The 23,847-nt window shown below is 40.0% G+C and overlaps 1 protein-coding gene across 2 annotated transcripts; it reads right to left on the bottom strand.

Annotated features, from left to right (window-relative positions):
* Positions 1-43: 43 nt before the first annotated feature.
* On the bottom strand, positions 44-23,820 carry LOC105466565 (UFM1 specific peptidase 2). Of its 2 annotated transcripts, none has more exons than XM_071092753.1 (12): positions 23,690-23,820; positions 20,272-20,350; positions 16,368-16,551; positions 16,220-16,286; positions 13,150-13,307; positions 12,592-12,784; positions 11,150-11,296; positions 8,204-8,368; positions 7,901-8,025; positions 5,936-6,012; positions 3,527-3,651; positions 44-201 (listed from the first exon to the last, which is right to left on the bottom strand). In XM_071092753.1, the coding sequence occupies exons 1-12, from the start codon at positions 23,690-23,692 to the stop codon at positions 115-117; spliced, it is 1,410 nt and encodes a 469-aa protein (XP_070948854.1). In that variant the 5' UTR covers positions 23,693-23,820; the 3' UTR covers positions 44-114. The 2 variants fall into 2 exon arrangements, with proteins under 2 accessions (XP_070948854.1, XP_070948855.1); XM_071092754.1 differs by having other exon boundaries at positions 23,668-23,799.
* Positions 23,821-23,847: the final 27 nt, after the last annotated feature.

Below are 23,847 nucleotides of genomic sequence, written 5' to 3'. Positions count from 1 at the left end.
AAGTTCATAATTTAAACCGTCAAACTAGAACCAGGATTTAAGGTGAAATTAAACTGATTCTTTATTCACAAATTTATAATACCATTCTACTGCAGTCTTTGACTCCAAGATATTTTAAATCATATTTGGTCGCTGAGGAAGACATAAGTTATAGTATGCATCCTTGTTCCAAAAGTCTGGACCCTTCCATCCGCACCAGCCCTGGATAGAGGAGAAGGGAAAGGGAAAAGCCTTTTACAAAGTTACAAGATGATGTCATGGAAATCGTGACATCAGGCTCTGTCAGGAGGACCTTGGAATAAGACTCTAAATGGCTTTATCATTCAAGGATTTGAACTCCTACTAAGCATAGAAAAGTAACTTGCCCTTTTTAAGGTAGGTTTTTGAACTTTTAAGTCTATATAATTCATCATAAAAATCATTTAAAAAAAACTTACTTATAAATACTCCAGATACCACACTTTACTGATTCTGAGATGTATAGTTTTACTGCTTGAAACTGACAGCATGTGACAGTTGAGCTAGCAGTCTGTTTTTCTGAGTAGTCCATAAAGGGCTATAAGAGACCATTCAGTGGCATCTTAGGATTGAAGCACTGTAGTGAGAACCCTCAGCTTGCCCCCTGCCTGATACTCTGTGCCCTTTCATTTTCAAATCCCAGGTGTTACTCAATTCTACTTTCTATGTTTCATGTCAGTATTCATCCTTTTTGACCTCAGAGAAAATTACTTTCAAGCAAAAGCTCACTTAAAATATGAAAATTTCTCAGATTTCTTCTAGGACCACTGAGTTATTAAAGAAGGAAACTTGAAGGAAAAGCCAATAACTGGTCTGTATTGTATGATTCTCAAATGAAATGCTTTGAGAAATCCTTGCGAAGAGGCTGAGACTCTGAAAATACCACGAAGTGAGTGACAAGCAGTGGTCTGACTCCCTCCCAAATAAGATACACATTGTAAAAAAACAAAAGTAAAAAATCCTCCACCAGTCCTACTCCCCACTCTCCCTGCGTAACCAGCATTCTATTTATCATCTCATTTTTTCAGCAAAAGTTTCTCTTAATGTCCTGTTTTTCTTAACAGACAAATAGAAAAAAGACTCACTCTCTGTTTTAACCTTTTTTTGATCCTTTTACACATGAAGGTCTTACCCAGGTAACCAGATCCAAATTTCTTAAAGGAGAAATGGGTAGAGAGGGTGTCAAAATGGGACTGTATAGGGACATGGTGCTTAGGACATGCTTGTTTCCTGAGAGATGACCAGCCTGGGAACTTCAAACAAGAAAGCACCACAAGAAGACAAAGGTCAGGCAGAGATGGAACTCTCCTCTGGCCTCCTGGGTTTCTGGAGTCAAGTGAATCATTTCCAAGTGGAAGCCTGGAGTGCCTTAGCCTGCTTGTAGCCAGTGATGGCTTCACAGTTTCTTGTGCATACAAATAGCGCAAGGAGGTATCTGCTGTTGAAAAGTTCTATAGAAATATAACTAGCAAAGATGGAGACTGCAATTCTCAGAGAAAGGAACCAGGTACAATCCCTTACTCTTAATTGTTCAGAAACCTTATCTAGATAATGCCATGTAGTGCAGAGTCCCTTGAGCCAACCAGAAAAGATAAATTTTATGATGAAAATAATTAAGGCTTCTCCCTGCCTTTAAGAAAAAATCTAAATGCCTGGTTCACAAAGACCACCCCCCCCACCCCCGGTTTTTTTTTTTTTTTTTTGAGACGGAGTCTCACTCTGTTGCCCAGGCTGGAGTGCAGAGGCGCGATCTCGGCTCACTGCAAGCTCTGCCTCCCATGTTCATGCCATTCTCCTGCCTCAGCCTCCCAAGTAGCTGGGACTACAGGTGCCCCCCACCGTGCCCCGCTAATTTTTTGTATTTTTAATAGAGACGGGGTTTTACCATGTTAGCCAGGATGGTCTTGATCTCCTGACCTCGTGATCCGCCCGCCTCCCAAAGTGCTGGGATTCCAGGCGTGAGCCACCGCGCCCGCCAAGACCACCCTTTCTGACTGAGCTTGGTGTGTCCTTCCAGCCTCACCTCCACCTAGCTCTGGACACCGACCTACCTGGAGCGTAGCTCTCACTGTTCCTACAGGGTTCCGCTACAGCATCAGCCTCGTAAAAGCACCTGAGATACCATTTTTTTTTCTTGAGAGTCCTTTTTGGACTGTCCTCTGCCCTACACTAAAGGTTTTAGCTCCCTAAAAACCTCGTGTAATACTAGTGCTTAGGACAGTGCCTGGCACTTATTAGGTACTTCAGTAAATATTGAATGAACGCCTTGCTACAGAACCAGACTACTGCTACCATATTCAGTAAGATACATGTACCAGTCAGAAACCTTTTAGAGGCTTCAAATTCCAAATGCTGTGAAACAGAAAAGCAAAAGGAAAAACACAACTGTAATAACACACATCCATCCTGTTAGTGTTTACCCTTCTCATAAACAAAAGACTTCAGTAAACTGTCAGTGGAAGACAACTGGACTACACACATTCAAAACTGGTTTTTTTTTTGTTTTTGAGCCAGAGTTTCACCCGTGTTGTCCAGGCTGGAGTGCGATGGCGCCATTTCTGCTCACTGCAACCTCCGCCTCCTCGGTTCAAGTGATTACCCTGCCTCAGCCTCCCACACAGCTGGGATTACAGGCGCCCGCCACCCGCCTGTCTAATTTTTGTATTTTTAGTGGAGACGGAGTTTCACCATGTTGGCCGTGGTGGGTCTCAAATTCCTTATCTCAGGTGATCCGCCCACCTCAGCATCCCAAAGTGCTGGGATTACAGGTGTGAGCCACCGCGCCCGGCTTAAAACTCTTTAACATATTAAAACATTTTATTTTTAGTTTATGGTTTAAAAGTATGTATTCTCTGCAATTTCAATGTATTTGGCAAAGAAGATAAATGTTACTTAAAATTCAAGTTAATTATGTTTTACAATACTTTCTCCTAAAGACTTGGTGCTGAGTTTTCATATGTGAGAATTAGTTGCCTATGAATTAACAACTTTTTACCTCCCTTACCTGCTATTGTAAGTAAGAACAAATACTCTTAGACATGTATCAACTTCAAACCCTTTATAGAGTGAGATTAGGTAATATGTAAATAAATTAAAATTAGTCAAGCTTCCATAATGTCTAGCAAACTGCTTAGCTATCTTTTGGTTACTTCTGAAATTTTAAAAGTTTATATATTCCACTCATCTATTTTAAGACATTGATAAACTTTGATACATTTGTTTATGAAAGCTCTAAAATCTCCAAAGGAATATATTTATGAGTGTGTGTCCTATTACTAATTTCAATAACTGAGAAAGTTTCCATAAATCTACATTTTGTCTTTTGCAATGTGCGTTGTTCCTGCACGTTCCCTATACAGAGAGGACTACTGACAACAGCCTCAGAAGGCCTCCTCACAGGCAGGATCTCTGCCCTCAGCTTACTGTCCTTCTGTTACCAGCCAGTTTGTGATCCTTCATTTCTAGGTTCTTTGCCTTGTGTCTCAGTTTGTGTTAAATGGATACTTACCTTTTCCAAAATCACTTGTAGGTCTTCAGCACCAGTATAATGTGGATCTAGAATCAGAAACTTTATCTGCCCTGTAATCTCATTCCATGCAATTCCTAGTATCGTGTGGGCCAAAACTCCTCCCCCTATATAAGAAAAAATAGGAAATAAGAATGAAGGCACAAACAAATGTCAAATACCTATTCAATTTAAAAAGACAGATTATGGCCCGGTACAGTGGCTCACGCCTGTAATCCCAGCACCTTGGGAGGCCGAGGTGGGCGGATCACGAGGTCCTAATACAGTGAAACCCTGTCTCTACTAAAAAAATGCAAAAAAAAATAGCTGGGCGTGGTGGTAGGTGCCTGTAGTCCCAGCTACTCAGGAGGCTGAGGCAAGAGAATGGTGTGAACCTGGGAGGTGGAGCTTGCAATGAGCTAAGATCACGCCACCGTACTCCAGCCTGGGCGACACAGCAAGACTCAAAAAAAAAAAAAGATACTTTGCCTATTAACTGATCTAAAATAGCATTAAAATGGACTGCTCTAAACTATAAAAGTGTGGGGAAAAGAAAGCGAGATCAGACTGTTATTGTGTCTATATACAAAGAAGTAGACATAAGAGACTCCATTTTGTTCTGTATTTGAGATGCTGTTACCATCTCAAATCTGTGACCCTACCCCTGACCTTGTCCTTGCAAGAGACATGTGCTGTGGTGACTCAAGGTTTAAAGGATTTGGCGCTGTGCAGGGTGTGCTTTGTTAAACAAGTGCCTGAAGGCAGTATGCTGGTTAAAAGTCATCACCATTCTCTTAATCTCAAGTACCCAGGGACACGTACACTACCAAAGGTCGCAGGGACCTCTGCCTAGGAAAGCTAGGTATTGTCCAAGGTTTCTCCCCATGTGATAGTCTGAAATATGGCCTCGTGGGAAGGGAAAGACCTAATCGTCCCCTAGCCTGATACCCGTGAAGGGTCTGTGATGAGGATTACTATAAGAGGCAGAAGGCCTCTTGGCAGTTGAGATAGAGAAAAGCATCTGTCTCCTGCCCGTCCTGGGCAATGGAACATCTCGGTGTAAAACCCGACTGTATGTTCTATTTACCTCAGCCTCCTGAGTAGCTAGGACTACAGGTGCACACCAGCACACCCAGCGAATTTTCTGTATTTTTTTTAGTAGAGATGGGGTTTCACTGTGTTAGCCAGGATGGTCTCGATCTCCTGACCTTGTGATCCGCCCACCTCGGCCTCCCAAAGTGCTGGGATGACAGGCGTAAGCCGACGTGCCCGGAATTTTTTTTTTTTTTTTTTTTTTTTTTGAGACAGAGTCTTGCTCTGTCACCCAGGCTGAAGTGCAGTGGGCAATCCCGGCTCACTGCAACCTCCACCTCCCAGCTCAAGCGATTCTCCCATTTCAGCATCCCAAGTAGCTGGGATTACAGGTGCGTGCCACTACACTCAGCTAATTTTTGTATTTTTAGTAGAGACAGGGTTTTGCCATATTGGCCAGGCTGGTCTCAAACTCTTGGCCTCAAGTGATCCGCCCCCCTCAGCCTCCCAAAGTGCTGGGATTACAGGCGTTAGCTACCAGGCCTGGCCTAACTCATTAAGTTCTTTCTGGTATTTTGCTGACATCAGCCTACCTCCATTTCCTTTTTTTTTTTTGAGACAGTTTCTCACTTCTGTCACCCAGGCAGGAGAGCAGTGGATTTCTTGGCTCACTGCAGCCTCCTGGGCTCAAGCAATCCTCCCATCTCAGTCTCCTAAGTAGCTGGCACTACAGGCTCACACTACCATGCCAGCTAATTTGTGTATATATTTTTTTTTTGGTAGAGATGGGGTCTGGCCATGTTGCCCACGCTGGTCTCAAATTCCTGGATGCAAGCTATCCTCCTGCCTCGGCCTCCCAAAGTGCTAGGATTACAGGTGTGAGCCACTACACCGTTTCTACCTCCATTTCTTACACACTAGTCTCAGCTTGCCTTCTGTCATCATAGGACAGGTCTTGTTCTTCACAGAATTAAGCATCTCTAGATCAGCTAATCCAATCTTCTTATTTTACAGATAAAATCCAGAGACGTAAGTAATTTGCAAAATGTCACAAAGCCAGCCAAGTTAGCAACAAAGTCATAACTTACGAAGCTCAGCTGAGTGACCATTTCCTCTTTTTAATACTGCTCTCAGCTCTTTAAATGTTTGAACATAGCTACCATTTCTCAGCCTTTGCTTCTTCTGGTTATTATAATCTGTTTTGTAACCCTTAAGCCACCTTGGAAATTTTTTTCAATATCCAGAGATCCATATATATGGTATAAAAGTTAATTTCAAAATTTTTTAAATGACTGATTTTATGCAACATTAAATATTTATATCAATGATAAGTTTTACATAATACTCACTCTACCAAAAACGATGTCTGAAACAGCTTACCGATCATAACTGGAGTTCCTTCGCTTTGGAAATGATTAGCCAGTTCCCGTCCTTGAGAGGCCATTTCTGAACCTTGGCTAGAAAGAAACCATTTTCTATCAGATGAATTACTTCCAACACTAAGGCCAAATAATGAGCGAGGAGACAATGTTTCCTACATTCTTGTTTTTTCAGGTTGTTATTGATAAAATATATAAATGTAAAAAAATTAAGTGGTACGGAAGTGACAGAACAATTAAACTGTGCGATTTAAAGCAACATAAACTCAAAATACTTCAGGCCGCTAAGTGTGGTAGTTAAGAAGCTAACAGACCTTGATTTTCTGCTTCTTGGACTGCGTAAAGGCGGCCTGGGTTTATTCACATGAAGTTAAAACGTCACCTTGGTGCTCAGGGAGTTCTTATGGATGGACTGATCAGAAGAATGAGTGTTAAGTGCTGGGTTCTTGCCCTCTTGTTGGTGCACTTCTCAGTCTGTATTTCCTCATCTTTACACTGGGACCCAAAATACCAACCTGTCTACACAACAGGAGAGTCTCGGACTAAAACACGTGTCTGAAATCAACGCGAAAGCTGCAAAATGTTTTCAAGTGCAACATACTATTTTTAGGGACTCTCAGAATTCTTACTTTTGAGAAGAGAAAGAAAGATGGGCTAATGAAAGGAGGTATTTTTTGGGGGGAGGTGTCTGGTGGTGCTAAACCTTAGCTCTTGCTTAATGAGGAATGTATAATGTTTTAATGTACCAAAACTGTAACTTTTAAAAAAAGTTCTTCACTACTTAAGCCTGTCATTGTTTTTTATTATTACTTTTTTTTGAGATGGAGTCTTGCTCCGTTGCCCAGGCTGGAGTGTAGTGGTGCGATCTCAGCTCACTGCAACCTCCGCCTCTCAGGTTCAAGGGATTCTCCTTCCTCAAAGCCTCCTGAGTAGCTGGGATGACAGACGTGCGCCACCACGCCCAGCTCATTTTTGTATTTTTAGTAGAGACAGGGTTTCACCATGTTGGCCAGGCTGGTGTCAAACTGCTGACCTCAGGTGATCCACCCACCTCGGCCTCCCAAAGTGCTGGGATTACAGGCATGAGCCACTGTGCCCAGCCAGTCTGTCATTTTTTACCACTGATTTTCATAACCACTGAGGACTGATACAATGAGGACAATGTTAGTATAATTAACAATAGAAAATGTATTTTATTTGTTGTTTGGGTTTTTTTTCTCTCTCTCTTTTTTTAGAAAATGTATTTTTTCTTTTTTTTTTTTTTGAAAGGGAGTCTCGCTTTGTCACCTGTGCTGGAGTGCAGTGGTGCGATCTTGGCTCACTGCAACCTCCACCTCCTGGGTTCAAGCAATTCTCCTGCCTCAGCCTCCTGAGTAACTGGGATTACAGGCATGCACCACCACACCCAGCTAATTTTTTTGTATTTTTAGTAAAGACGGGATTTCGCCCTGCTGGCCAGGCTGGTCTCAAACTCCTGACCTCAGGGGATCCACCCACCTCGGCCTCCCAAAGTGCTAGGATTACAGGCGTGAGCCACCGTGCCCAGCCAGAAAATGTATTCTAAAACATAAGCTCATACAATCAGGAGTAAGCTAGTTATGGTCATAGAAAATTATTTATTTATATTTTCTCATTTTAATATTAGAATTATGGTTAAGATACACTGGAAAAGACAAAATGAATACATTATTTGGACTCATGACTGGATTATTAATATTTTAGGAAGAAAAGAGCAGGAGGTAAACAAAAAGCTCAGTCATAGATCAACATCTGAGTTTTTCCTTTTAAAACTTTTTAAAAGATTGGAGCATAAAGAAACTGTTAATACAATTTTTATAACTACTCAACGTTAATATATTTTTAAGGTTTCCTCTTCTAGGCTAAAATTAGGCCTAAATAATACAAGTATACATTACTCACAAAGTCACTTTGAAATAATTTATCTAATTTCTTAAAGTATCCTTACCTGACAAACAGTATTTTTGAAGTTATACCAATCAATTGGTTTAGTACCAGCTGTACCTCAATAGATCCAATCCATTGCCGTGATCCGACAAATGTTGCTGGTTTGTCACCGGCATCGACTAGAGCCTTTATGTATTTAAAAATATAAAAAAAATCCATACACAAGACAGCCATTAAGAATACTTTTTTCTTCAAAACAGAAATAAGTCTGCACCATGAGGTAACAAATATTATCAATGGTATGTTAGATCAAGGGCTAATGAAATGTAGAGTTGATTATAATTTAAAATGACATGTTCTGTACCTGCTGAATTTCTCTGTGTGTTGGAATGGACCTCTCTGTGTATCCCTGATGTTTGAACCAAGAGCAGATAGTCTGCAGAGACCGATAAGCACAGCCCCAGCCACTGTCATCGATCCGATCCTGCATATAATGATGATAGCCATATACGCCCTGGACCACACAAATCTATACACAGAGAAGAAACACAGTGAAATATTAACTTAGGACAGAAGTACATATTCTATATATGCTCCTGAATTATGTTTAATGTCACTGTAGTTCCTTATAAAAATGCCTTCACAGATCTATGGTTTAACATTATACCTTCTTGGCTTTTTATCTGAGGTTCAAAGTCCTTACCACGGGGCCCAGCAGGACCTACCTTCGGGCCTCCTCTTCAATTTCATCTCCTAAACTTTTCCCTATTGCTCCCTCTACTTTCAGTTCCCATATACCAGGGGCAACATGACCTCGGAGCCTCATGATTCTCTTGGTCTGGAGCTCTCTTTTCCCAAATTAATTGTCCAGCTTGCACTCTTACTTCACTCAGGTCTCCATTTAGATGTCAGAGGTATTCCCTGACCATGCAGTCTACAGACTGCCCACTCATTCTCTCACTGCCCCACCCCCTGCCTCACCTGTCATCTCTGTCCTCTTTATGTTTTTATTTGTCAAAGTATATCACTACTTGACACATTACTTACCATTTAAAAAATATCTGCCTACCTACACTAGTATGTGAGCTCAGTGAGTACATACACCGTGTCTTATCCATTTTGGGGCCCAAGCTTCTACAACACGCCTGGCACGCGGTTGGCATAAATGTTGTTGAATAAATGCTGAATGAAGGAAGGAAGGAATAAAGGAATGAACGAACAAGTGAAGGGTCCATGTCATGGGACACAGGAAGAATGTTTGTGCAAATTTATAAACCTGCTATGATTGCAGCCCAGGTATGTGATTTGATGACCCTAAATTAAGGGTCAAAAAATAAATATAAATAAATTACTAATATCACATAAATTCTTACTTATAATGCTAAGAATGTATACGTCTTTTTTTAAAGAACTGGGTTTTTGTTTTTATTTTTTTGAGATTGGGTCTCACTATGTTGCTCAGGTTGGTCTTAAACTTCTGGGCTCAAGTGATCCTCCTGCCTCAGCCTCCTGAGCAGCTGGGATTACAGTTACATACCACCATGCCTGGCTCCAAACTGATATTATTTTTTTAAAATTAGGTGAGAAGAGATAGGGGCAAAGATAGAACCAACCCTCACCCAACAATTAGAGAATATATATTCTGCCCAAGCACAGATAGAAAAATTTGTAACTTGACCATTGTGGCAGGCTGAAAGGTGGCTCCCAAAAGGAATATATGTCCTAATCCCTGGAACTTGTGAATGCACCCTCTGTGCCAAAAAGTAAAAGAAAAAAGAAAAGCAAAGGTATTAATAGACGTGACTAAGTTAAGGATCTTAAGATGGGCAGGTTATCCTGGATTCCAGTGGGCCCTAAATGCAATCACATATATTCTTAAAAGAGTGGGCATACGAGGAGAAGGTAATGTGACCAAGGAGACAGAGATCAGAACGATGGGGCCACAAACCAAAGGATGCTAGCAGCCACCAGATTAAGGAATGGATTCTCCCCCAGAGCCTATGGAGGGAAGGTGGCCCTGCTGACACTGTGATGTCAGCCCAATGACACTACTTTCAGACCTCCAGAACTGAGACAATACATTTCTGTAGTTTTAAGCCATCAAGTATGTGATTATTTTTTAGGGAACAAATACAAGTTTCAATAAATGCCACGATACGATGGCCAAGTCTTCTTTCTCTTGGGAATCTGAATTGAGAGGCGCAGAGTTAGCCAGGCAGCCAGGAGCAGGAAATGCAGTTGGAATGAGGCATACACTGAGCAGCTGAGGAAGAACAGGAAAAAGTGACACACAAGCTGAAACAGTAAGGACACAGAGGGTATGAGGCTGAGCAGACAGAGTAAAAGTTAAGAACAGGCCAGTTAGGATCACAAGCATACACAGAAAGCAACAGCAATGCCACCAAGGTATCCACGGAGTCCTTGAGAGAGACTGAGGGGGGACAGCTGCCAGTCACAGGGCTGCTGTTTCTAAGAGACCCGGCTGTGCTGGTATTCCTAATCTTGGATGCCTATAAGGTCCTTTCACATTGGCCTCCATGCATCCTTAAAGTAACCCTTCCAACACCCTCTACCAGTTCACTCTTATTTGAGCTACCTTTAGTGAGGTATATGTTACACAGAATACCTCACTATGGCAACCGGGTATATGTTACACAGAAAATAAGTGTAGATTTATCCTACAGTGGCTGGGCACAGTGGCTCACACCTGTAATCCCAGCACTTTGGAAGGTCTACATGGCGAATCACTTGAGGTCAGGAGTTCAAGACCAGCCTGGCCAACATGGTGAAATCCTGTCTCTACTAAAAATACAAAAATTAGCCAGGTGTGGTAGCAGGTGCCTGTAACCCCAGCTACTCAGGAGGCTGAGGCAGGAGAATTGCTTGAACCCGAGAGGTGGAGGTTGCAGTGAGCTGAGATCACACCATTGCACTACAACCTGAGTGACAGAGTGAGACTCCGTCTCAAAAAAAAAAAAAAAAAAAAAAAAGACGTATCCTACAGTATGGTTTGGGTAGACTATGCCCTTAATTAGCATGATTTCTCAGGTATCCAGAATGAAAAAATGGGACAAGCCTTTAAAGAAATAAGAGAATTTTGGTAAGATAAATGTGGTATATACTACCTATTACTAACTTTTCTAGACCATTTTTAATTACTGCCATCTTAAGCAATGCCTGTTACCAGAGATGGGTGACAAATCGTGTTTTAGGAATGAATATATCATGAATCAAGTCTTCTACCAGGTACCAACAAAAAACAACTAATAACATTACTGATCAAGTGACTCCCATAATTAGTTCAACTCACCATACCAGTCTCCATGTTAGGTGGATTAAGATAAGTATGTGGATTTCTAATGTAACCATCTTTGTATGGTTCATCTGGAAAGTGATAAGCATTAGACCTTTTGAAATAGGGTCTGTCATGAGGCAGTTTGAAGAGATCATGTAACTCCTAAAATAAGTCAGAATCAATGGAAAAAGAAAAAATGTTGGTGATTTAGATTCCTAGTCAATAAATAAGCTAAAGATGTTATAAAACACAGAAAATTATATATGGGTTATAAAAGTTTCCAAACACTTATGGTTTAATTCACTAACATCAAAGATAGTGAAAACCGAACTAAAACCAAGATTTATTTTCATTTACGTCTGTATCTGGGTAGAAACTGGAAGGGAACAGAGAAAAATGAATATAAATTGTTACAGTAAGAGAACTGAGATAATTTTTAAATAATTATTATAACATAGTCTGTTAAAATACATCCAGGCTAAACACTGGCTTTGAAATAGCCTTGTAAATGAGTAAATTATAATTAACAATAATTATATCAAAGTATTTTGAAAAATCATGTCTAGAGTGCTTTACAAATATTTTATATTTTAAGTGGTAGTGATTAAGCTACAGAGTATAAGTTAGTGGTCTAAAACCAACCAATATGGCAGGAAAATAAATACACATACATGTTTAAAATGTGATATTTTCCCAACTATATAAAAACATGTAATAGCTACTTTAAAATTTTGACATGTTCTTTAGCATATCTTGTGCTCTAGTGGTTTGAAAAGATCAGCTCCTGTAGCTGCTGCTTCTACAAACCAAGTCACCGCCACATACAGAGGGTCAGGGTATCACGTTTCTCCCTAAGGACAGAAATTAGGAAGATGCTCCGTGGTCTAATTTGATGAGTTCTAAGCAAGTCCACATACCAAAAAGATGTACTCCACAACCAGCCATTTTGCCAGTAAACCTCATTACTCTGAATGCTGGTGATGTTTTCTCCCAAATTCCTCTAATAAAGCCCAAATAACCTTACTGGTGGAGTATTACCATAAACCCTATTCAGAATTAGCATAAGTTATCATTTTCCTTCCCTAACTGTAATCTTGTCTCTTTCACAAACCTGGAAGTTATAGAAATTTGTTTACACCAGCTACTTTAGGCAGGTAAGCACCTTTTCATTTCTATGTTTCATTAGGGAAAAATATTAAAATTTCACAAAATATATGAACCACACCGAGCATTTAAAATTAAAATGTTACATACAGGTTCAACATAAGATTTTTTCACTAATACTACTTAAAGTTTCATGAGAACAGAAATTAAATAATGTGTAAAATGAACAGTCTAACTTCTACACTTTTAAGTTAAATCACAAAATCCCTTCCATTTAGTGGAAATATATAATTAAATACAAAATGAATGATAGTCATTATTGTTTTTTCTAAGAATAAATGAACTGGTTTTACCTTCCTATAGGCCTGCAGCTGGCCATCTGGTATTCCTGAAGGATAGGAAATTGTTACAAGATTTTTTTTCCCTGGTAATAAAAAGTGCAGTGGTTCAGGGACCACAATAGACGTTCCTTTCATATATTTCAAAATACATTTTTCCATGTCAGTTAGTTGATTATGAATTGCATCAACTAGGAGTTTACGAACTCTGTGGGGAGAAACATATAAGTGTATTAACAAAAGTTATAGTGGCTACAATAAAGAAAAGTACAGAGCTAATATATTCTTAATATAGTAAAAAACTTGATTGGACCAGGTTTGCTAAAGGAAGTCTGAATTATGCATTATAAAAGAAACTGTATATTTGCTCTTGTGGATAAAGGGAAATCCTCCAGGTTTTAGCATGCTACCCACCCTACTTCCTCCAAATAACCATTTAACTAATAGATGGCTCTTAGGTTAATAATAAACAAGGAGAAAATCACACCTTAGGTATGCCTACAGGATACAGAAACATGGGTTTGGGGAAGGGCCCTGATTTAAATGTGGCAGTGGTACTACAAAAATACTTACTTTCCCCATGTTTCTTCTGGAGCAACAGATATAACTGCATCGACAGGTAAAGTCATATTAACATAATGGTGTCCTCCGCTTTCCCTTTCAATGATGGGCGTTACAGCTGCCAGGGAGGTTGACATTTCCAGCATAAGATCTATATTTACTATTTGATGCTATACAGATAAACAGGAATAGTCAACTTGTAGTATATTAAACACTAAATATAAAGAGTAAGTAAAAAGACTTTTCAAAAATGTATTTTTTATTAAGAAAAAAAATTTAAGACTAGTCAAGTACAGTAGTGAAAAGGGGGGAGAGAGTAGAGAACAAGGAGTTCAATCTGTAACTGGCTGTGAATGGTCAATTGAGATAACTCACTACCCCCAGACCAGCCGGTAAAAGGACTTTTTTTTTTTTTTTTTTTTTTTTTTGAGACGGAGTCTCGCTCTGTCGCCCAGGCTGGAGTGCAGTGGCGCGATCTCGGCTCACTGCAAGCTCCGCCTCCCGGGTTCACGCCATTCTCCTGCCTCAGCCTCCCGAGTAGCTGGGACTACAGGCGCCCACAACCGCGCCCGGCTAATGTTTTGTATTTTTAGTAGAGACGGGGTTTCACCGTGGTCTCGATCTCCTGACCTTGTGATCCGCCCGCCTCGGCCTCCCAAAGTGCTGGGATTACAGTAAAAGGACTTTTAAAGGATAGTATATAAAGCGGTACTACAGTAAAAAGATTAAAAGCACAAATATTATTTTAAAAAGAAATTACTTTTTGCTTCAAAATAATGTGGGGAGAGGGATTAAGAAGTAAAGATGAAATCAGACTGGCCATGTGTTGATAAACATTAAAACCATGCATAGGTTCACTGGGGTTCATTACATGATTCTCTCCACTTTTATATTGACTTAAAATTTTTAAAAAATCAAATGAACATAAACTAACCACACACCAAAGGAACTTTCAAACATGTAACTATGTACCCCTGGTCTAATACATAAATAACTATAAACAAATACTGAATTCTACTTTGTAGGTTTGATTTTTACAGGGGTATGGAACAATTCTGAAATTTACACTAAACAAATTTTGCAAAATATTGAGGATCCTGGGAGACAGACTTCTCACTGGGAAAAGGTCAAGCACTCTAGGGTTGAAGTGGAACTGGAGGTATCAATGTGATTTACATAGATAAAAATGAATGTATTATATGTGTATGTGTGTGTGTGTGTGTGTGGACAGTCTAAATGTCTAAAAGTTTGTGCCCTTGGAAATATGACTGATTCCCCAGCTAGAACAGGAAAAACACATGTTGCACCTGGAAAAAAGTAGGAAGTGCCCAAAATTACAATGTTAGAAAGGCACCGGAGCCAGCTTGAAGAAGCTTCTATTGGCCAAATCTTGGAAAATGTGAGCATCAAAATAACTAATGATAGTACCAGATTATAAACTACTGTATAAAATAAGAATCCATGGCAGATAATACAGAAGGAAATGATAGATTTAGAAAAATCACCACTTTGTAATCACCAGGTTAATACTGGATTCTGGCAAAAATTATCAATCGATGCTAAAGGTGGTGGGTAAAAATCTGATGAGGACTAAAGTAAGATACATATGTAGTATCACAGTTTCTTCCCACAAGATACTAATTATAAGGTACCTTTACCACGGAGAAAACTGGTGGATGCCATCTTAGGTAAGTGAAGTTAACCTCACCAATAATAGGAATAGACTGATAACTGTTTCTCTCTCATATGATGTGCTGAGGTCACAACATCGCTTCTGTGGTATCCCTGCCAATCATACATGGCCTAACTCTAATAGCAAGGAAGCATAAAACAAATCCAAAAGGAGGAACAGTCTTAAAAAGAACTCACCTGTACCCCTCAAAATGTCAAGCTCCAATTACTGGTAATTTTCAAGTCATTGTATCCAGCCCGTAATTATTTTGTGCATTCCACATCTGTAAATCTAACAGCTCATCTGTACATCTTACTGAGGTCTTAAACATGGCCCAAACCAGCCTCATGTCCTCCTCACCTTCCATCTTTACCCACGCAAGAAACTGATCTTGCCAGTTAGTTTCCAAGCAGAATCCACTGTATCCCTAAATATCTCTCGTATCCAATCCCTTTTCTGTATTTCCATAGCTAGTGGTTTAGTTAGGCCTCTTCTAAAGAGGCCTGTGCCCACCTCTCCAGCCTTATGTCCACCCATTCTCCCTCTACTAGCCTGGAAACACTGTAGTCACATTAACTTTGTACAACTTCGTGCCTTGAAGAAGCATCTCCATTTTTTATCTTCAACATCTGTTAAAAGTTTGTGGCACATGGCAGGTACTCAGTAATATTGGTTCAAAAATCAACAGAACCAGCCAGGTGCGGTGGCTCATGCCTGTAATACCAGCACTTTGGGAGCCCGAGGCAGGTGGATCACCTGAGGTCAGGAGTTTGAGACCAGCCTGGCCAACATGGTGAAATCCTGTCTCTACTAAAAACACAAAAATTAGCCGGGCGTGCTGGCGGGCACCTGTAGTCCCAGATACTCAGAAGGCTGAGGCAGGAGAATCGCTTGAACCCGGGAGGCGGAGGTTGCAGTGAGCTGAGATTGTGCCATGGGACTCCCGCCTGGGCAACAAGAGTGAAACTCCATCTCAAAACACATACACACACACACACACACACACACACACACACACACACACACACAAAAGCAACAGAACCAAGAATAGTGTGAAGAAAAATAAATCATTTACTATTTATTTTATGTGGCACAGTGTGTCACTCTGTCATGATTCAGAATGCCTCGATTTAATTTAAATAATTTATAAATGTATTCAGGCTGTTTTATTTTCATGGGAGCAGAGAAAGCATTACAATAACAACCCTTTTGAGATTATGTATTATAATGAGACAAAAGTTGAGATATGTAAGACAAATAAAACTTTTGGCAAGTCATTTAATCTTTTTGGACATCAATATTCTGACCTATGATAAGAGGGTTAGATTAAATTATTTCTAAGGTTGCACTCAGTTCCAAATTCAAAGATTTAACATTTTTATCAGTAGAGAAGACGGATGGTTTGCTTACCATGTCTGATAATTTTTTGTCCTTCTTTCTCATGAATTTTCGTTTTATATCTTCTTCCGGCTCAAATCTAAATTTTTAATACACAAAGACATTTATAATATGAAATGATGTTTTGAAAACATTTCTAGAAATCTTCAAACGTACTCACTGAATAAAGCGCAGTATGTTCTTACAAGCGGAAGCATCAGTCAGTTCTCCAGGAATGGTGTTTACGTCACTGCTAGGCCATATATACACTGAACTGTGGCAAATTCTGAACACAAGGGCGTTTGAAGAAAGCTTGGTTGACAGGTCACTCAACACATGTTTCAGTGCCTTCTTGAGAAAAATTTCTAAATTAAAAGAATATAAATAGAAGTTAAGAAAAACAAAATTTTCAACATGAATGGTTCCAAACATACACAAAAGTAGAGCATAGTAAAACTCTCAATACCCATTCCCCCTCCATATTCAATAATTATTTTAAAATTTTTTGCCTATCTTTTTAAAAAATTGAGACAAAATTCACAGACCACAAAATTCATTCTTTTAAAGCAATTTAGGGCTTTTAGTATATTCATAAGGTTTTATAATCATCACTAATTCTAGAACATTTTCATCACTCCAAAAAGAAACCCTGTACCTACCAGCAGTCATTTCTCATTCCCCCTACTTTTCTCAAATTGAAAATTTTCTGATTTACCTCCTATGTCTTTTTTTTTCTTTTCTTTTTTTTTTTTGAGACGGCGTCTCGCTCTGTCACCCAGGCTGGAGTGCAGTGGCGCGAACTGGGCTCACTGCAAGCTCCACCTCCCAGGTTCACGCCTTTCTCCTGTCTCAGCCTCCCAAGTAGCTGGTTCTACAGGTGCCCGCCACCACACCTGGCTAATTTTTGTATTTTTAGTAGAGACGGGGTTTCATCGTGTTAGCCAGGATAGTCTCGATCCCCTGACCTCGTGATCCGCCTGCCCCGGCCTCCCAAAGTGCTGGGATTACAAGCGTGAGCCACCGCGCCCAGCCCTCCTACATCTTTTCTAATTTGCACATGGTACTCCATGGGCTGGTGGAGATGCTGGAACACAATATCTAAGTTTAAATCCCATTCAATCCACTTACTAACTATATGATCTTAGTTTTTACCTCTCAGCTTCCTTTGCAAAATGAAAAGAATTTCAGCATACTACCCATGGCAATTATTAACCTACTTTCTTCTTTATGGATTTGCCTATTCTGGACATTTCACATAAGTGGAATCATATACTATGTGACTTTTTGTGTCTGGCTTCTTTCACTCGGCATAATATTTCATCTGTATTGTAGCATGAATCAGTATTTCATTCCTTTTTATGGCAGGATAATATCCATTGTGTGGATACACCAATTTTGTTATTCATTCATAAATTGATGTACATTTGTTTCCACTATTTGACTGTCATGTATATGCTGCCATGAACATTTGTGCATAAGTTCAGTTTCTGTGTGGATGTGTTTTCAGTTCTCTTGGGTGATCACCCAAAGTAGAATTTCTGAGTCACATGGCAACTCTCTGTTTAACACTTTCAGGAACGGCCAAGCTGTTTTCAGCAGCCACACCATTTTATATTCCCATCAGTAATGTATAAGATGCCAGTTACTATTAAAATAATGTACTACTTATAGCAATAAAACTATTGAGTGAAATTTAAATGTCTTAGTTCTTCTTCTCCTTGGACTATATCCCACTATGTCTATATAATCGAAGTTCTGTGTTCTCAAGTCACAGTTGGTTTTTCTTCCTCTGTATGGTTATGTCACCAACATGATATTTGCTTTAGTTTGTTTTTGTTTTCAAGGACTTCGTTTCAATGGACTTTTTAAAAAATATGTTTGAATATTCAAAAAATTCGAGTATTTTAATATTTTTGAATACTCAACATATTCAATTTGGAAACATTTTTATGTTTCCAAAGTCAAAACAATATAAGAAGATATAGTCAAAGGGGACAATCTTTAAATACTCGCCTTAGCCTTACATTCCTAAATCCTAAGCCTATTTAACCTCGTAGTTAAATATTTATTCAATGACCTGATTCTGCTCAAAAAGTATTTAAAAAATAAATAAATAAATAATGTCCACACTGGTATCTCGATAAATAAATACTTTGGGGCTATCGTACAGAAGAGATTATTCATAACAAATCAGATATTAAAATATCTTGATCTGTTTCAGAAAGCAGAATTTAAAGGTTTTCAGTTGCACTACAAAAGACGAACGTAATTTTAAATTAGCTTCTGTTTATCCCTAAAGGACTATTTGGTAAAGTTACCTAAAAAAAATTGTGAAGCCTTTAAAGTTAAGCATGTCCATTCTCTGTATTTTCTCATTAATGAGAGTCCCTTTGTTGAGTGTTGACAGAGTTCGATTAAGGAGGAGGAATACAATAAGTCAGAAGACAAGTTCAAATATATTAATTACTAGGTAAAAAGTATCTGTAGTCCTTGTTGACATTTGATTATGAGATTATCGACTGATTAATGGATTAATTCTACTTTGGAATAAGATTATGGTAAAGTATGTTTTCAGTTTATATCAAGTTGTGAAACGTAAGGTTTTATCCATAAAGTAACATTTTAGGAAAAAACTACACTCTACTAACAACATAGGCCTGAAAATGAGTGATTTAGTCCTTATAAAATGGTTCTCATATTAACGGCACATTCGAATTACCTAGAAAGCTTACTGATGCCTGGGTCTCTGTCCCAGAAATGTAGTTTAATGTAGTCTGGTGGTAGGGATGCAAATGTGGACCAAAACTGAGAACAATATATTGGTTGAAGGGATGGGTGGAAAAGAATATTCTGCACCCTCTCCCTCCCTTCCATGGGGCTAGGAAAGGATGGCCAGCTGCAATCTCCTTCAAGGATTGCTGGTATCTGATCAGTTTAGGTGTCTGTCCCCTCCAAATTTCATGTTGAAATGGGATCCCCAGTGTTGGAAGTAGGGCCTGGTGGGAGGTGTTTGAATCATGGTCCCTCACGAATGGCTTGGTGCCATCCTCACAGTAATAAGAATGAGTTCTCACTCTTATCAGTTCACAAAAGAGCTGGTTATTTAAAATAGCCTGGCACCTCCTCCCCTCTCTTTTGCTCCTTCTTTTGCCATGTGATACACTGCCCCCTCATTTGCCTTCTACCATGATTGAAAGTTTCCTGAGCCTCACCAGAAGCAGATACTGGCACTATGCTTTTTGTACAGTCTGCAGAACTGTGAGCCAAATAAACCTCTTCTTTATAAATTACCCAGTCACAGGCATTCCTTTAGAGCAATGCAAAACAGACTAATACAGTACTTTTCATTCCTTATCTTTCTGAACTGCTCTGTGGCTTCTGGTACCACCAATTGTACTTTTCATGAGTGATTTCATTTATTATGACGGTGTTAACTATCATCCTTCAGAGACATGACATTCTCTAGCTCCGACCCCGACCACACTCTTCTAAATTTCTGACTCAGCCAAATGCCTGTTGGGAATCTGTACTCGACCTCCCACTGGCATCAAATGAAACAAAATCTCAAACACAGCTCATCCCATTCCTCCTGATGTTCTTTATCTCAGTTTGTGACTGTTGTTCAAGTCAGCAACAGGAAGACATCCTAGAATTTGCTTCATATAAACCCTGTTGATTTTTCTCCCATAGAGTTCTTGTACTCATCCCCATATAATGTAGCATTTAAGAGAGTAGGTTCTGGAGACTCAGGATTATATATACAATTGCAAGTCTGTAATGTATAATTCTTGATGCACATTTACAATATGCTCATTGTGCATATTTACATTTATTGTGACAATGAAGAGGGGAGTAAAGTTTCTTAAGAAAGGGAACATCTTTTTCTAATCTGCACAGAGGTGCGCCAGGGGCTGGTGGGTGTGCTGGAACACAGTGTCTAAGTGTAAGTCCCATTTAATGTACTTACTAACAATATAATCTTAGTTCATCCTATCTCTCACTCAGTTTCATTTGCAAAATGGAGATAATATCAGTAAATTTCACTATCAATTTTCTAATAAAAAAGAATTTTTCAGAAGACCTACCATTAGGAGTAGCTAGCTGAAAAGCTAAATCAAGGCCTCCTCTTATTCTGAAGAGTATATCCATACTTTCTGAAATCACCTAGAATAAACAGAGATAAAGACACTCCCTTGTAAAACAAAACAAACTCACTTTCATATAAATTAGAATCTAACTGAGTTTAGTGTTAAGACATTAATTAATCTTGATTCTTCAAATTATGTCATGAGTTAATTCATGGAAAAAATGAAAACAAAAGCAACTCCAAAATTTTAAATCAGGGGTTCTCAACCTTTGTTCTGTACTGAAATCACCCCGGGAGATTGAAATACTGATACCTGGGCTGTACTCCCAGAGATTCTGATTAATTGGTCTAAGGGGTAGGCCTAGGCACAGGGATTTTTTTTTTTTTTTTTTTTTTTTTTTTTTTTTTTTTTGAGACAGGGTCTCACTCTGTCACCCAGGCTGGTGTGCAGTGGAGCAATCTCAGCTCACTGCAACCTCCGCCACCTGGGTCTAAGAGATTCTCCTGCTTCAGCCTCCCGTGTAGCTGAGATTACAGGCATGAACCACCACACCTGGCTAATTTTTGTATTTTTAGTAAAGATGGGATCTCAGAATATTGGCCAGGTTGGTCTTGGACTCCTGGTCTCAAGTGGTCTGCCCGTCTCGGCCTCCCAAAGTGCTGGGATTGCAGGCGTGAGCCACCGTGCCCAGCTGGCACAGGGATATTTGAAAGTACCCTATGCCCCCATGCCAGTGATTCTAATGTGAACAGTTGAGAACTACTGCTTTAAGACAATCTTTCTAAATTATAATCTTGACAGATTTAACAATGACAATAAAACATCAACAGTAAAGAACTAGTTTAAGAATGTGACAAGGCACTGAACCTAATATAAGAATACCAGGGAGTCAAGACAATGAGAGGAAACTAATACTGAGGGTGGGATACCAACTGGTGGAATTCTTCAGAGAATATGGCAGGAAGAATCAAAGGTTTATATTCATAGGCTTGATCTAGTGATATGCATTTAGAATCTTAGACTTAGTCTTAGAAAAATCTGAAAATCACACAAAGATTCAGGTATACGGATACTGACTGCCAACAACAGGAGATTGGTTTTAAAAAAATGAATATCATACAGCCATAAGAAAACCATGTTTTTGCTGAAAATTAAAAGGCACAGGACAACGCTTACAACTTATAAAGAGAAAAGAGCACTTGCAAAATGGAACAGATCAGTTCTTAACTTGGATCCATATGCCGAGTTTGAGTTGGTTGATGATATATGACAAATGACATGTATCATTGTGTGTGTACATATATACACACAGACACACATATTCATACATATATATACACACAGATACACATATTCATACATATATACACACACACGACAGAGAGAGACAGGAAGGGAGCAAAGAGAAGGGGAGATTTCTTTTGGGAAGAGGTTTCAAAATTTCATCAGATTCTCAAAACATCTCTCAAACAGACTGAAGAACCACAGTACACACTAAGATCCCTATTTTGAAATAAATGAATAAGTACTAACATTTACTGAGCTCTTTAAATGTAAAAAGCAGGCAGGGTGCAGTGGCTCACGCCTGTAATCCCAACACTTTGGGAGGCGGAGGGAGGAGAATCACTTTGAGTCCAGGAATTGCAGACCAGACTGGGAAACACAGGAAGACCCCCACCTCTTAAAAAAAAAAAAAATTTAGCTGAGTGTGGTGGCCTGCACCTGTAGTCCCAGATACTCGGGAGGTTGAGGTGGGAGGATTGCTTGGGCCTGGGAGGTCGATGCAGCAGTGAGCAATGATCATACCCACCACACTCCAGCCTGAGCAACAGAGCAAGATCTTGCTTCCAAAAAATAAAATAAAATAAAACAAAAACATGTAAAAGGCACTATGCTAAACATACATACTCACTCCAATCCTCAGAACAGTATTAAATAGGTACCAACACATTTTTTCTCATTTTACAAATCCTTTGTCACATTTCTATAAGGGTCACTGTTTTTATTTATTCTAAAATTGTAATCTGCTGAAAGATCATATACTGTTTGTCCCAATTCTACTTCTGGGAATTTATTCTAAGGAAACAATCAAGGAAGTTCGGGACAAATTTAGCTTCAATGTTGTCCATTTATTCTACTGTTGTTCATCATAGAAAAATAAGTGGAAACCACTTAAATAGCTATTAATAAGAAGTCGGTTAAATAAAGAATACTACCATACAAACTAGTATGTACCCATTTAAATAATATTTAAAGATACTGAAGATAAAAGTTAGACAGGAAAGAGCACATTTTAACTCTGCTACTGACTGTATAATTTTACACAACTTAACTCGTCACTTAAGTCTGTTTCTCTGCTGTAAAACTGAAAAACTACACAACTTCCCGGGTTGTTATGAAGATTCCGTAAGACATCCTTCATAAAAGCACTAATCTTCCTAGACTTCCGATTTAGTTGAGACACTCTCTGAAGAAATAACACTGAGCTGAGATCTGAAGGGTGAGTGAAGGTGCAACAGCCCATTCCACGCAGGGGCATCGACGAGTAAAGATCTGGTTAAAAGACCACGTAGGTGAATACCCCAGATGGTTAGATCTCAAGGCCAAGAATGGTAAGAGTGGAGACAGTGACAACAGACAGACATTTAGAAGGAGAATCTACAGGACTTGATCATTGACTGCACGTCCGGGAGTTGAGAAGAGGGAGATGTCAAGGATGATTTCCAGGTTTTGGGCAGACACAACAGGATGTATGGTGGTGCCATTTATAGAGCTGGGGGTTCCTGGAGGAAGAGCAGGTGTGGGGTGTGGAGAGGTGGAAATGCTCAGTTTGGAACTTGCTGAGTTTGAAATACATATGAGCTATCCACGTGGAGGCACGGTTAGCAGATTTGTGGGTGTGGAGCTCAGAAGAAAGGTCTCACTTAGAGATAAAATTTTAGGAGAACGCATAGGGTGTAAAGCATCCCTGAAGAGCACCAACATTTAGGATAGGGACCTTGCTGAGCAATGAGACAGGAGGGAAACCGGGGGAGGGAGACACCGCGGGAACTAGGGGAATATAATATAGAAGAAAGTTGCGCCTGTCTTTCCCAGGTGAAGCCCTTCTTGCAAGGCTTCAAAAACGCCGAAAAGTGTCTCAAAATGCGTTCACACAGAGGAGCAGCAAGGGGTGCGTGTCCAAAGTGGCCGAGGCGGGGTGCACACTTGTGTGGGGCACTTTCCCTCCGGCCCAGCGCGGAGACAGGCGAACCGCAGGGCCGCCCAGCCCGCGGAGCTCGCAGCTGCCATCTTGGGCCCCGGCAGGACCAGCTCCTTTCAGGCGCTGTGGAACCCTGCTCGTGGCGGCTGCCAAAGTCCGGTGAAAAACACACGGGTCGGTGACTAGCTCACCATGTCCGCGACGTGGACTCACCATGTCCGCGACGTGGCGGTGACAGGGACAAGGACGCCTGCCAAAAGCTGCGGGGGACGGCCCTGAAGTGGCGTCACCGCACGGTCGAGGGGCGGGGCCCGGGCGGCCCAACTACAACTCCCGACATGCTCGGCGGCATTACGTCACGGAGCGTACCA

This window comes from Macaca nemestrina, chromosome 3, assembly GCF_043159975.1.
Source record: "Macaca nemestrina isolate mMacNem1 chromosome 3, mMacNem.hap1, whole genome shotgun sequence".
In the NCBI taxonomy this organism is placed as follows: domain Eukaryota; kingdom Metazoa; phylum Chordata; class Mammalia; order Primates; family Cercopithecidae; genus Macaca; species Macaca nemestrina.
The sequence above is the reverse complement of the archived record's forward strand: the minus strand, read 5'-3'. Positions and strand labels throughout refer to the sequence as shown.